We start from the raw sequence: 15,923 nt of genomic DNA, 5'->3' as shown, positions 1-15,923 counted from the left end.
TTCTACTGATAGATTATCTTCCTACTGGCCAAACAATTGCAGGGCAATACTATGCAAACCTCCTAGACCAACTACAGGAAAAGATACGCGAAACAAGTCCTGGTTTGGCAAGGAAAAAGGTCATCTTTTATCAGGACAACGCTCCGCCGCACACAAGTGTTATTGCCATGGCAAAACTTCATGAACTGGGGTACGAATTGTTGCCACATCCACCTTATTCACCTGATTTGGCACCATCAGACTTTCATCTATTTCCCAAGCTGAAAATTTTCCTCAGTGGACGGAGATTTTCTACAAGGGAAGAACTGACAGCCGAATTGGAGAGGTATTTTGCTGGCCTGGAGGAATCTCATTTTCGAGATGGGATCAAGGCATTGGAGCATCGCTGGACCAAATCCATTAGTCTAAAGGGAGACTATGTTGAAAAATAAAAGCAGTTCCACCGAGGTAAGATACTTAATTCTAGTACATTCCGAGAACTTTTCAAAGCACCTATGTATATCCCCTCTCCAGCACCTTACTACCACTTCCTTTTTTTCTTTTTTCACTTAGTCCCATTATTGGTATGTTTCTCTCTGTCATTATCCATGTGATTTCTTGAATTCTTGCATCCTTTTCTAAGGATACTGTATTAATAGCCTTAATTCCTATACTTTTCTTTGAACAGATTTGTCTATCATCGGAGCCATTTTGGCCATCATACCTGACAGATCTGCACAAAGGCTTTGTCACTTTTGATATTGGTTTTATATTAGATCCGAGGCTCGTTTGATTGTTGAAAGTTATGTTAATATGCTACCACTGGCTTGCTAGGCCTATCATGGTTCTTTGTGTTAATATTTTGTTATGTACTAGCTGATCAGTGCCTACATACATTTCCTCATGTCAGTAAAATTGACGGTTTACCCGCCAATACTCGGGAGGCTAATTGCAGTGGTTACCCACTGGGCGATGGGGTTGCCACATCCCTACACCGTGTAAATTGTACAAATTGTAAATTATACACAAAAAAAAAAATATATAAATTGTATAATACTGTATCTTAGAAAAATATCTTCTTTTGTTAATTTAAAATTTAATGCTTGTTAATAATGTATTTTTGTGTACCGTTTGCCACCGATGAAGACACCTCATTTGCGAATAAAGTGATTTTGATTTGATTTTAAATATTTTACTATATGTATTTACATGTATGCTTCAAAAAATGTTATTACTTCAATGATGATTTAATTTTCTTTATAAATCGCCACAATAGCTGATTTAATGATTTTAATTTTCTTGTCAACTTTTTTCACTTTATTTAACTCAAGATCTCTAACAGTATCAATCAATCAATCAATCAATCAATCAATCAATCAATACTGATCTGCATTTAGGTCAGTCGCCCAGGTGGCAGATTTCCTATCTGTATTCTTCCTAGCCTTTTCTAAAATGATTTCAAAGAAATCGGAAATTTATTGAACATCTCCCTTGGTAAGTTATTCCAATCTCCTAACTCCCCTTCCTGAAAATAAATATTTGAGTACTTATTAATCAAAGTAAAAGAACAGTTAAAAAAAAAAAGAATGTTTCATCCAAGGTCTTCTGTATCTCATTAATACTATATTCACATTATATATAGTTGTTGTTCCGGTATTGTAATTATTACTTGTCATGATGCAATCATGCTGTCGCTGGGCTGAGTGGCTCAGACGGTTAAGGCACTGGCCTTCTGACCCCAACTTGGCAGGTTCGATCCTGGCTCATCTGGTGGTATTTGAAGGTGCTCAAATACGTCAGCCTCGTGTCGGTAGATTTACTGGCACGTAAAAGAACTCCTGCGGGACTAAATTCCGGCACCTCGGCGTCTCCGAAAACCGTGAAAGAGTAGTTAGTTGGACGTAAAACAAATAACATTATTATTATTATTATTATTAATCATGCTGTCAGCCATTTTTATTTCAATAATATAAAATGTCTCAATGTTAAATTGCTCTTTTGATTTGTTGGACAAAATAGTTTGACTCATAGAAATGAAGGAGTGTCCTGTCCATGAATTCATTGATCCTAAATGGATTACTGAGTTTGCATTTATCACTGACATAGACTTAATCTTATGTTGCAGGGAAGCAACATACTATGACTCATTTTGTTGATATTATTAATGCTTTCAAGCAAATGTTGGAGCCTTTTCAACATCAGATGTTCAAAAGTGGATTAGCCCGTTTACCCAAATTGTCAGTGCGGAAATTAGTTTGACTCGAGATCAGTTGCAGATGTTTGCAGGTATTCTTTCGAGTCTTTGTGAGAATTTTCCATCCGATTTAGAGATCTGGATGATATATCAATGGATCTCAAAGTCTTTGCTGCACCCTTTTCTACTAAACAATTAATGACATTCAATATGATCTACAGTGTGAGTTACAATTTGATGTGATGGTGAGTTGAATGCCAAGTATGAATCATGAACAAGCCTATCATGGTTCTATGAATGTTTTTCATAAACAGATTTACAAAATTGCTTAAAATGGCTGCCAAACTGTTTTCAGTGTTTGGCTCAACATATCTGTGTGAGAAAAACTATTCCCTGTATTGAAGATAGATCTCCACGAAGAGCCACTCTAACTGCTTCACATCTCACTACAGTTCTTCAAATTGGAAGTACGAGATTGATCGCACCAATTATACCTAGTCTTCTTCGGTGAAAAGCAACACCTTCCCCTTCATCTGCTGAATGAAGTTTCAGATATATAGGAGCACGTATGTTTTGTTTATGGTGATTGATATTTATTCATTTATTTGTTTCTGTACTTAATGTAAAGTTTGTTTGTTGTTCATTGATTATGCTGTATTCCTAAACAAGCTTTAACAAGATTTTTGTTGGCTTACTGTCTTTTCATGACTACAGGCAGGGGTGTCCAAGGAATGTTTAATTACTACAGCTAAAAATAATTTTGTTTCCTATGCATAACCTTATGAAATGAATATAATTAAACATATTTACTTAGCACAACTCATTTGTATACACAAAATAATTCATATTATTCTTTTCTCCTCACCATAATCCAATGCATTGAATAGAACGATATGTTAGGCACAATATAATTGTTAGAAATTCAAACTTGTTTTGTGTGCATCTTTTCCCTAATTGTAACTGTAGCCATGGAAGCACCTGCTAGGCTGTACTTTCAGTCACTGAGCTCAATAGCTGCAGTCGCTTAAGTGCGGCCAGTATCCAGTATTCGGGAGATAGTAGGTTCGAACCCCACTGTCGGCAGCCCTGAAAATGGTTTTCCGTGGTTTCCCATTTTCCACACCAGGCAAATGCTGGGGCTGTACCTTAAGGCCACAGCCGCTTCCTTCCCACTCCTAGCCCTTCCCTGTCCCATCGTCGCCATAAGACCTATATGTGTCGGTGCGACGTAAAGCAACTAGCAAAAAAAAAAAAAAAAGTACTTTCAGTCAGAGCTCATACTGTGCTCCTTTTCCTCTCTGAGCTAGGGCACTACACATTGAGTTGAATTGTGCCTGCCATTGTTATAGCTGGTCTGTTTGTAACATTTTGCTGCTAGGTATGATCTGGTCAACCTGTCAACTTGATACTGTAACTGTTGTAAGTTTAAAGGGGGGTTCATACAGTACACCATGCTAAAAAATGTCATATAAAAAAATAAATCTCAGATGAAAGGTTGTGGCTTTCTAAACATAGATACCTGTACAAAGTTTTATATAAAAATTTGTCATAGTTTTAGAACTATTTACATTTTACAGTAGTGACAGCTTGCACATTGTGATGGGTGTGGCTGCATGGCAATAGATGCAAATGTATCACAGCGGACGTTTATGTGGTTTCTCTTTTCGTCAATTTCTTATAACAGTGGCTGCATGGGTGGTAGACATGTAGACCATGCCTAAATCCATTGTTAATGAGTTGTCTTTGAGAGAGGACAGCTTTGAGCTTCTGTTTCCAAAGTTTCTGTTGTGTAATCCTTGGCGGTATTTGTTTGTTTTGAAACTTTCCAACTGTTCCCATTACATCGTGTTGTGATTTGTGATCATAATGCCTAGGAAATGGATTGTAGCAAGACGGAAAAGGAGGAGATTTGCTGGGTATCTCTTTACCCGTCAAGAGAGAGGTGATAATGGCGATGTTATTACCGAGGTAACGAGTACACCTAGTGCATCAGTGAGGAAACTTGAGCCAGAAGTTTGGTCTCCTTTTGTCCCAAGGGATCAATCTTGGTGTGGCTATCGGCGAGCTGAATCAGAGGGGACAGTTAGTACTTGTAAGCAGCCACATTCCATTCCCAAACTTATAATGGACACAGAAAGCCTATTTTTTTAAGGATCTTAGCAAAACAGAGTTACTGGGAAGTTGTCCAAAAAGGAGAAATCAAAATGCGAATGAATCATTTAACTGTGAAGTTTGGTCCATATGTCCCAAAACATCATGCAGTGGTAATAAAACTGTTCAAATAGCAACCTACAGTGCAGTGGCCAGTTTTAATGTTGGAGCTAGCAGTAGACTACAAGTACCGAAGACATTGGGAATCAAAGTTGGAAAGAATACTGTGGAAGCTTTGCGCCTGTTCTACCAGTGAAGGGGAGTTTCGGATGGAAAGAAAAGTAAGAAACTCAACTTTGGAGGCTAGAAGGTCTAGGCAAAGACTCAGACTGGAAAAAAAATCGAAGAACATCCAGGCAGAGGGTATAACACATTCCAGTTGTGCTTTCTCAGGTGTACTGTGGGTCGAACTGTGTGTTACAACTTCACATGCATTTTCCTGAAAACTAATTGTGTTCAAACAAGAAACATAATATCACAAGGACCATATGGTTTATCTAAGTGAAACTTTGCACATTTGTTCAAATATGAATTCTGAAGAGGATGAACTAGAATAATGGAACTGAGACAAAATTTAGGATTAATAATAGATCATAAAATGTAAACATTATATACATGTATGTATGTATGTTGGGTATTCAGCCCAGAGGCTGGTTTGATCCTCTACAGCTCCACCAACAGCTTATATATAAAGTGTTATCAGGTTTCTTGTTATATCATGTGATTAATAATTTTATCAAAATTAATAATGCAGCTACTTTATATTAAAGTTTGATTTGTACTATATCAAACAATAGGTTAGGATGTTATATATCACCATATTAATTTTCAGTGTCCTACTTGAATTACCGTAGTGTAGGAAATACTGTGGTTATATTTTGTTAAGTGGTAACTGAACATGGTATGACTCTTGTATGACTCCCCTTAAAATTTGTTTCACTTTTGTAGTAATGTTCGAACAAATATTACTGTCTGGTTATCTAGCCATATTATATTTTAAAGAACAGCTGTGATGTAGTAGCCAAGTGGCTTCTCACGAAGGCAGACATAGTTTAAAATCTCGCCTAAAGTGCATAGTATTTTTGTAATGAAAAGTCACATTCCTGTGGTTCAGATTCCAGAAAAGACTGAAGGTTCCATGGTTGTAACCATAGTATCAACAGTTGCAAAAAAAACTGCCAACAGTCATTATTTTGTAGGGTTATTATTGGATAACAGTTGCATAATTCACTTTTCCAACATTAAAAATTAAAACTAGCAGAAAAGCACAATTTTATGCTCAAAATTGAGTTATAAGTTTCATAATTGTCTGAAGAATTATATTGTATTAACAAGTTGGGTCATTAGTCCACAGATTGGTTTGATGCAGCCCTCCGCCACCCTATCTTGTGCTAACATTTTCATTTCTATGTAACTATTGCATCCTACATCTGCTCTAATCTGCTTGTCATATTCATACCTTGGTCTACCACTACCGTTCTTACCGCCTACACTTCCTTCAAAAATCAACTGAACAAGTTCTGGGTGTCTTAAGATGGGTGCTATCATTTTATCTCTTCTTCTCATCAAATTTAGCCAAATCGATCTCCTCTCACCAATTCGATTCAGTATCTCTTCATTCGTGATTCAATCTATCCATCTTACCTTCAGCATTCTTCGGTAACACCACATTTCAAAAGCTTTTATTCTTTTTCTTTCTGAGCTAGTTATCGTCCATGTTTCACTTCAGTACATTGCCACACTCCAGTTGAAAGTCTTCAGACCGAGCTCGATAGCTGCAGTCGCTTAAGTGCGGCCAGTATCCAGTAATCGGAAGATAGTGAATTCGAGCCCCACTGTCGGCAGCCCTGAAGATGGTTTTCGTGGTTTCCCATTTTCACACCAGGCAAATGCCGGGGCTGTACCTTAATTAAGACCACGGCCGCTTCCTTCTAATTCATCGTCGCCATAAGACCTATCTGTGTCGGTGCGACGTAAAGCCCATAGCAAAGAAAAAAAAAAAAATCCTTCTAATTCCTAGGCCTCTCCTATCCCATCGTCGTCATAAGATATATCTGTGTCGGTGCGACGTAAAGCAAATAACAAAAAAAAAAAAAAAAGTCTTCAGAAACATCTTTCTAATTCCTATATCAATGTTTGAAGTGAGCAAATTTCTTTTCGTAAGAAAGCTCTTCCTTGCTTATGCTAGTCTGCATTTTATGTCCTCCTTACTTCTGCCATTGTTAGTTATTTTACTACCCAAGTAACAATATTCATCTACTTCCTATAAGACTTCATTTCCTAATCTAATATTTCTTGCATCACCTGCCTTTGTTCGACTGCACTCCATTACTTTTGTTGTGGGCTTATTTATTTTCATCTAGTGTTCCTTACCCAAGACTTCGTCCGTACCATTCAGCAACTTCTCGAGATCTTCTGCAGTCTCAGATAAAATAACAATATCATTGGCAAGTTTCAAGGTTTTGATTTCCTCTCCTTGCATTGCGATTCCCTTTCGAAATTCTTCTTTGATTTCCTTTACTGCGTGTTCTAAGTAAACATTGAAAAGGAGGGCGGGAAAAACTGCAGCCTTGCCTCACTCCTTTCTGGATTGCTGCTGCTTTTTCAAAGCCCTCAATTCTTATCACTGCAGACTTGATTTTTATACAGATTGTAGATAATTCTTCGTTCTTGGTATCTGATCCCAATCACCTTCAGAATCTTAAATAGCTTGGTCCAGTCAACATTACCAAATGCCTTTTCTAGATCTATGAACGCCATGTATGTGGGCTTGTCCTTCTTAATTCGATCCTCTAAGATCAGACGTAAAGTCAGGATTGCTTCACTTGTTCCTACATTTCTTGTGAAGCCAAATTGATCTTCTCTCAACTCAGCTTCAACTTGTCTTTCCATTCTTCTGTAAATAATACGTGTTAAAATTTTTCAGGCATGAGATACTAAACTAATGTTGGGGTAGTCTTCACACTTGTCAGCACCAGCTTTCTTCAGAATAAGTATAACAACATTCTGCCGAAAATTGGATGGCACTTCTCCTGTCTCATACATCTTACACACTAAATGGATTAACCTTGCCATGCTGGTTTCTCCTAAGGTAGTTAGTAATTCAGAGGGAATATCATCAATTCCAGGTGCCTTGTTCCTATTTGAGTCTCTGACAGCTATGTCAAACTCTGCCCTCAAAATTGGGTCTCCCATTTCATCAGCATCAACAGCCTCTTCTAGTTCCCGAACCAAATCTTCTACATCTTTACCTTGATACAACTGTTGGATATGTTCCTGCCATCTTTCTGCTTTGTCTTCTTTCTCTAGAAGTGGTTTTCCATCTGAGATCTTAATATTCATACACCTAGATTTGCTTTCTACATAAGTTTCCTTGATTTTCCTGTATGCAGCATCTACCTTTCCTAGGATCATATAACCTTCGACATCCTTGCACTTCTCCTACAGCCATTCTTCCTTAGCTACCTTGCACTTTCTATCCACTTCATTCTTTAATCGTCTGTATTCCTTTCTGCCCTCTTCATTTCTAGCATTCTTGTATTTTCGTCGTTCATCGATCAGATCTAGTATCTCCTGAGTTATCCATTGATTCTTAGTTGATCTTTTCTTCCTTCCTAACATTTCTTCAGCAGCCCTAGTGACTACATTTTTCATGACTATCCACTCTTCCTCTATTGTGTTTCCTTCAGCCTTTTCATTTAGTCCTTGTGCAACATGTTCCTTGGAACAGTCCCTCACACTTTCTTTCAACTTGTCTAGATCCCATCTCCTTGCATTCTTTCCTTTCTTCAATTTCTTCAACTTCAGATGTTATTTCATAACTAACAGATTGTTGTCAGAGTGCACGTCTGCTCTTGGGAAAGTTTTGCAATCCAACACCTGGTTTCTGAATCATTGCCTAATCATAATGAAGTTTGTTTGATACCTTCCAGTGAGTCCAGGTCTCTTCCACGTATACAGCCGTCGTTTGTGCTGTTTGAACCAAGTATTGGCAAGGACTAAATTATGATTAGTGCAGAATTCAACTAGCCAACTTCCTCTTTCATTCCTTTGTCCCAATTCAAATTCTCCTACTGTATTACCTTTTCTTCCTTGGCCTACCACTGCATTCCAGTCTCCCATCACAATTAGATTCTTGTCACCTTTTACATAATGTATTAAATCTTCTATCTCTTCATATATTCTTTTGATTTCCTCATCATCGCTGAACTAGTAGGCATATAGACCTGCACTATTGTGGTGGGCATTGGTTTGGTGTCTATCGTGACGACAATAATTATTTCACTATGCTGGTCGTAGTAGCTTACCTGCTGCCCTATTTTCTGATTCGTTATTAAACCAACTCCTGCATTTCTCCTGTCTGATTTTGTATTGATAATTCTGTAGTCACCTGACCAAAAATCCTGTTCTTCCTGCCAACGTACTTCACTTATACCAACTACATCTAACTTTAGTCTATCCATCTCCCTTTTCAGATTCTCTAACCTACCACAATGATTCAATCTTCTAACATTTCATGCTCGACTCTCAAAATGTTAGTATCAGTCTTTCTGATGATCACCCCCTCTCGTGTAGTCTCCACCTGGAGATCTGAATGGGGGACTAGTTTACCTCCGGAATATTTTACCCGAGAGGAAGCCATCATCAGTACATCATTCATACATAGAGAGCTGCATGTCCTCGTGAGTTAGTTACGGCTGTAGTTTCCTGTTGCTTTCAGCTGTGTAGCAGTATCAACACAAACAAGCCATGTTGAGTATTATTACAATGCCATATCAGTCAATCATCTAGACTGCCGCCCTTGCAACTTCCGAAAGGCTGTTACCCCCGTTTGATGAACCATTCTTTAGTCTGGTCTCTCAACAGATACCCATCTGATATGGTTGCACCTGCGGCTCGGCTATATGCTTCATTGGAACGCGCTAATCTCCCCACCGCGGAAAGGTCACATGGTTCGCATTATCATTTTTAAATCGGGTTGATTTAACTAACATAATAACTCAGTAATTTAAAAAAGAATTACCGAGCTCGATAGCTGCAGTCGCTTAAGTCGGGCCAGTATCCAGTATTCGGGAGATAGTAGGTTCGAACCCCACTGTCGGCAGCCCTGAAGATGGTTTTCCGTGGTTTCCCATTTTCACACCAGGCAAATGCCGGGGCTGTACCTTAATTAAGGCCACGGCCGCTTCCTTCCCACTCTTAGCCCTTTCCTGTCCCATTGTCGCCGTGAGACCTATCTGTGTCAGTGCGACGTGAAGCAAATAGCAAAAAAAAAATATAAAAAAATAAAAAAGAACTACTTTTTAGGCTTGTCAGCTATGGTCAAATTAGCTTAGTATCTCCCAACGTTTCACCAGAATAGCACCTGACATTCTCATGGGGTCCACTCCCTCTCTGAATGTCAGTGATGGTCACCCAATTCAGCCAACTCCTACAAGCCTAGAAAATAATTTCTTCTATATCATAATACTGTATTGTTGCCATGTAGCATTCTATAGCTCTTATTTTTGTGTTGTTGATGAAGGGTTTTTGTGTAATAAGCATAATTTTTTTTTCTTTTTTCAAGGACGGAGAATTAGGTCATCAAAATTACTTCAGATCTTTCAACGTCATTTGACTACAAGTTTACAAAGTGTAGAAGAGACATTCAGCGACATGACTCTATTGCCAGTTGGATACCAGCCTGAGAGTAAGATGTTTTTTCCCTTTTATTTATTGCCTTATGATTTGTAATTTATCAGTCATCCTCCTTTTAAAGAACATTTTAAAAAAAATAAAAAATTGTGACATGGTCTCTGCTTTAGATAGGAGACATATTTAGTGACCCTGTAGTTACATGATTTACTCTATCAGAGCAATCCTTTTAAATCAGGTTGATTTATTGGATTACCTCAGACATTTCCTGATAGTATTAAGTTGTTCTGTAGGGATTTCCTTTTTCTTTTCATTGAACATTATTCTAAGTATTATACGCATTAATTTTGAACATTAGCCCCAGTGGTACAGTACATGTAAATTTTAACACAACTGGTGCTTGACGTGTATGTGCGTCATTGTATATGATATGGTTTTGCTTGTCTTTACTGGTTGGCACTGTGATTGGGCTTTGTTCTTCTGTAACGGCACTCAGATTGATGTTCGCGTTACGTATTCGGGTTATTGGTTCATGGTTTCAAATGCTTTAAAATGTGGTGTAATAATGGGTAAAAGTTGCAATGACAATTCACTGGTCCTTCAGATTCAGAAGCAAAAGATAAATGCAAAAGCAAATCAATGAGAAAGTGATGTAAGTTATGCCATGAAAAGGGGAAAAGAACTGACTCCATTTATTATTGTGCTCAGTTTCCTGTAAATCCTGCACTTTGCTTAAAGGCTTGTTTTAGGGTTTACCACTAGCACTATACATGATACGAATGTCTACAATAATATTCACTACTGCATCAAAAAACAGGTACTGAAGGATATTCTTGGTGTGAACGATCATCACATAACATTGTAACTTCCTTTGTTATAATGCATTGTAAATCATGATGATGATGATGATCATCATCATTTCTCCTTATCCAGCTCATTCCGGGTCGGGGTATTTATGGTACTTCTCTATCCTCCTCTTTCCTTACACCATTTCTCTTCCACGATCTTGTGCCGGTCTAAATTTCATCTTCTTATGCCACTCTTCACTGATTCTATCCATCTTGTTCTAGGTCTTCCTCTTGCCCTTGCACTTTGCCTCCAGCATCTGTCTTGGAATTCTATTCTCCTCCATCTTCTTTACATGTCCAAACCACCTTAGTTTATTCTTTTCAACTCTCTCATTTAGTTTTCCTATCCCAACTTCCTTCCTAACATCTTCATTTGTCACTCTGTCTTTGCCGGGCTGAGTGGCTCAGACGGTTGAGGCGCTGGCCTTCTGGCCCCAACTTGGCAGGTTCGATCCTGGCTCAGTCCGGTGGTATTTGAAGGTGCTCATATACGTCAGCCTCATGTCGGTAGATTTACTGGCACGTAAAAGAACTCCTGCGGGACAAAATTCTGGCACCTTGGCGTCTCCGAAAACCGTAAAAGAGTAGTTAGTGGGACGTAAAGCAAATAACATTATTATTATTATTATTATTATTATTATTATTATTATTATTATCACTATCACTCTGTCTTTCCTTGTTATTCCTATCATACTTCTTAGGAATTTCATCTCTCTGGCTTCAATTCTACTCCCTTGCCTGCTAGTGAAAGTCCAAGTCTCAGCTGCATAAGTCAGTATGGGTACATAGTATATTTTGTACATTATCTCTTTACTTTTCCTTGGTACTTCTTTGATCCAAACAAGTTTTCTTACACTTGGGTAGAATAATGCATTGTAAATATGCTGTATTAATAACACTCACATCGATGACACACATGTGCATCTAATGGCACCTAGGGTATTAAATTGTTCTTCAGTGTCGATGATGCCATCGATGATTTTTCATGAATATGTGTAAAAAATTCACTTGTAATGTAAAATCCACCATGTACTAGTACCTCCTAACTAATAGATGGAAAAGAAAAACATATCTGCTCCTGGGGTGTTTTATAGATTTAATTAAGGTGGCAAAGAATGCGTTAAGAGTTTTGGCTTGCCAAGACAGTTGGTGTTATATCTGATGACTTGCATGTACTAGAGTGCTACATCATCAGAGTAACAACATCGTCAATTGTTTTGTTTGACTTTGTTGACTGAGTTTGTTACCTCACGGAACTGCTCAATGAGCATAACTTTTGTATTTATTATTTGGTGGATTGTTGTTGCTCTGAAAATAAATCTTTGCATCCAAGTCTCTTGTAATAGAATTGAATTTTAATACAAAGAATAAACTGGTACACCCAGGGCTGTCTCAACAGCATTAAAGGTCCAAAGCAAAGCTGTGCATTGGGTCCTGTCCATGGCTTTAAAGCAATTGTTGAGAAATGTGAAAGCAGGACTCGTTCCTGTTTCGTTGACGACGTGCGTGTGTATCTCTTGGGGACAGCTGCTGGAGAAGAACCTTGGGTGTTCTGGAGTAGCGCGAAGGGAACACTTGGTGCCGACGTGTGAAGACTGCGAACGGAGTTTGACGGATTGAGTGAACAGCAGATACTATCCCGATCTGCGAGACTGACGTGTAGGCTGTGGACCGTGACAGTGCTAACGAGTGTGACTGAATGGCTGAGAGAGTGTAGTGTAAATAATCGATGACTCTGTGTAGCGTGAGAACAAGTGAAAATTCTGCCGCCTACAAAATAAGCTACCAGGTACTCGATTCTGACACCAGTTTTTACGTAAGAGTTTATTCACTACTTTATCACACTTGTCCATCCCACTTCTGACGCCAGTTGTAACGTGTTGGTGGGGTAAATAAATGAATAAATTTATTGGGCAGAAATTTCTTCGAGTGAAATGAATTCCGAACAGCTTCAGATTTTTCTAAGCAAATTTAGTGAGCTTGAAAATAAAATTTTATCTGGTTATGGCGAACTCATCAGTGAACTGAGATCTGAGCGGAGATCAAACCCGGACCAGCTGAAAACAGATTTAAGTGAACGGAAGAATGAGCAGTTAAAGTTAGAAAACGAAGTGCACTCTCTCAACCGAGGTCGACAGTGACAAAGTGCAAATGCTCACGGTTGTGGAGTCCGGAGTTCGAGGCCCAGTGGTGGAAGTGAGTGCCCTGTGTGCGGAAACGATGGCTGTGGAGACACTAATGAATCCTGCTAGCAGCGATGGCGGCTCCACCATCGTAAAGTTGGAAACCCTACAGGACGACGGGATTACTTCCAAGAGAACATGCCAGACACAGTTCGAGACCGGATCGACGTCCAAGAAGAGTGCCAAATACCCGATCGCCGGACTACGTGTACAGAAGATGATAGTTCAACGCAGCCCCCAGCCACGTTCGACCTACGAGGAGGTTGTGGGAGTGCTCGACGTACACTGCAGTGTCTACCAACCGAGAGCCACCTACCGAGTCCAGTCGCAGGAGAGATCTCAGCGCACAGATATAACGCCGCGGATAATCGACGCCGAGATCGAGCGACTAGGCGACGTGATTGTGGAAGAGTTATGGCGAGGTGACACCAAGCTCGAGGCAGCTGATGCCTATGATAAACTACGTGACGCTGAGATCCATCCAGGGAGGACGATCGGCAAGAAACAGAACTACGAAGAGGTTCTGACGATGGCCCAGGAGACAGAGGCAGCGCTTGCAACGGCACGGCTGGAGGGACCCCTACTAGGAGATGGAGCAGCAATGGAAAACGAACCGATGACCAACGAACGAGGATGCCACCTGACCAGGACACTTGTTCTGGCACGAAGCTTCGTGCCGGTATGAACATCAAATTCCGCACCCTGGAAGAAAAGGAAATTCAGCAGTGCTAAATCTGGGACGAGCAACCCAGTCCCGGGCATCACACCAGAGGACTACAAAGGCGCTCAAGTCCTGAAAGTAGGCGCGGGTGTGGACGAAAGGAAAACCACCGAAGTTCTGGCTGCCACGCGAGGACTTGCTGATCGTTATCAACGGGGACGAGGACACCGTCGACCGGACCCAGCGGATCCCCCATGGGAAGGTGGTGGCCAACAGAACAAACCGTCTTGCAGAGTATCGTGGAGCAGCCTTAAGGAGGGGGCAATGTAATGGTTATAGCGTCCGCCATGCCAGCTTGCTACTGGCCAAGCTCGTCACCAAACCCCCCAACCCCCTTATGCTCGATTGCGCCAATCGCGAGCAACACTTATGCACTGGGCCGGCCCTTCTCTCTTCTATCCGTGGTTGCACCGCATGGGACGACAGAAATTACTCGACTATTAATCTGGAGTGTTCCATCTCGCGAGGTTCCTGGATCCATCGAACATCCGGACGATTCTAGAAGGGCCAGCGCATGTATATAAGAAAGGAACGACCTGCCTGCAGTCAGTGAGAGTTAGACGGAGTGACTGTGTGGGGAGCGAGATTGAGTTCGCTGGTGTGAGTTAGCAGAGAGTGCAGTCAGTGATAGCCTGGGCTGAGGTGTCAGCCTGATGGAGTATCGGCCTGTTGGAGCCGAGGACTCGTTTCTGTTTCGTTGACGTCGTGCGTGTGTATCTCTTGGGGCTGGCTGCTGGAGAAGAACCTTGGGTGTTCTGCAGTAGCACGAAGGGAACACTGGGTGCCGATGTGTGAAGACTATGAACGGAGTTCGACAGATTGAGTGAACAGCAGATACTATCCCGTCCTGCGAGACTGACGTGTAGGCTGTGGACCGTGACAGCGCTAACGAGTGTGCTGAATGGCTGAGAGAGTGTAGTGTAAATAATCGATGACTCTGTGTAGCATGAGAACAAGTGAGAAACTGAGGAAAAGAGAGAGCGTGAACCGTATAAGTGTACTTGTGTAGTTGTAAGCTCGGCTATCGTCTGTGTGTGTGTAAATCTATAATTGTAGTTCTTAGTTAATAAATCTTAGAAATAGGTTGCTACCAGGTTCTGTACTCATTTATTCATTTATTTACCCCACCAACATGTTACATAACTTACTAGGAAATTGAATCTAGCAAAGAAGGCAGCTATGGATAACATGATGGCAAACATAATTGGCAGTCATACAAATTTTAGTGAAAAATGGAAGGGTATGTATAGGTATTTTAAGGCAGAAACAGGTTCCAAGAACGACATTCCAGGAATAATTAATGAACAAGGGGAGTGTGTATGTGAAGATCTTCAAAAGGCAGAAGTATTCAGTCAGCAGTATGTAAAGATTTTGGTTACAAGGATAATGTCCAGATAGAGGAGGAGATTAATGCTAAAGAAATATTAAAATTTACATATGATAACAATGACATTTACAATAAGATACAAAAGTTGAAAACTAGAAAAGCAGCCGGAATTAATAAGATTTCTGGGGATATACTAAAGACAATGGGTTGGGATATAGTACCACATCTGAAGTACTTATTTGATTAGTGTTTGGTTTAAGGTGCTATACCAAATGAATCGAGAGTTGCTATAGTAGCCCCTGTGTATAAAGGGAAGGGTGATAGACATAAAGCTGAAAATTACAGGCCAGGCATGTAAGCTTTGGGAAGGCATTCTTTCTGATTATATTAGACATGTTTGCAAAATTAATAACTGGTTCGATAGAAGGCAGTTCGGTTTTAGGAAAGGTTATTCCACTGAAGCTCAACTTGTAGGATTCCAGCAAGATAGAGCACATATCTTGGATTCAGAAGGTCAAATGGACTGTATCGCAATTGACCTGTCTAAAGCATTTGATAGGGTTGATCACGCGAGACTACTGGCAAAAATGAGTGCAATTGGACCAGACAAAAGAGTGATTGAATGGGTTGCTATATTTCTAGAATATAGATCTCAGAGAATTAGAGTAGGCGAAGCTTTATCTGACCCTGTAATAATTAAGAGGGGAATTCCTCAAGGCAGTATTATTGGACCTTTATGTTTTCATATATATATATATAAACTAGCAAGATACCCATGCTTCGCTACGGTATTATAGTGAAATTTATAATGGAATGCTTATTGTTTTTGATATATAATCCATCAAAATTGGCGCTCTGACTCGTTTTCTAATAGATTATGGCAAGT

General features: G+C 39.9%; 1 protein-coding gene across 4 annotated transcripts in view; it reads left to right on the top strand.

Annotated features, from left to right (window-relative positions):
- The window catches only part of LOC136864415 (uncharacterized), a 312,192-nt gene that overhangs the window by 209,000 nt on the left and 87,269 nt on the right, over positions 1-15,923 (top strand). For all 4 annotated transcript variants that reach the window (XM_067141385.2, XM_067141383.2, XM_067141384.2 and 1 more), the window contains one exon: positions 9,891-10,013. In XM_067141385.2, the coding sequence (XP_066997486.1) occupies positions 9,891-10,013 (123 nt within the window). The remainder of the gene's footprint in view (positions 1-9,890; positions 10,014-15,923) is intronic.

Source organism: Anabrus simplex, chromosome 2, assembly GCF_040414725.1.
Source record: "Anabrus simplex isolate iqAnaSimp1 chromosome 2, ASM4041472v1, whole genome shotgun sequence".
In the NCBI taxonomy this organism is placed as follows: domain Eukaryota; kingdom Metazoa; phylum Arthropoda; class Insecta; order Orthoptera; family Tettigoniidae; genus Anabrus; species Anabrus simplex.
The sequence above is the reverse complement of the archived record's forward strand: the minus strand, read 5'-3'. Positions and strand labels throughout refer to the sequence as shown.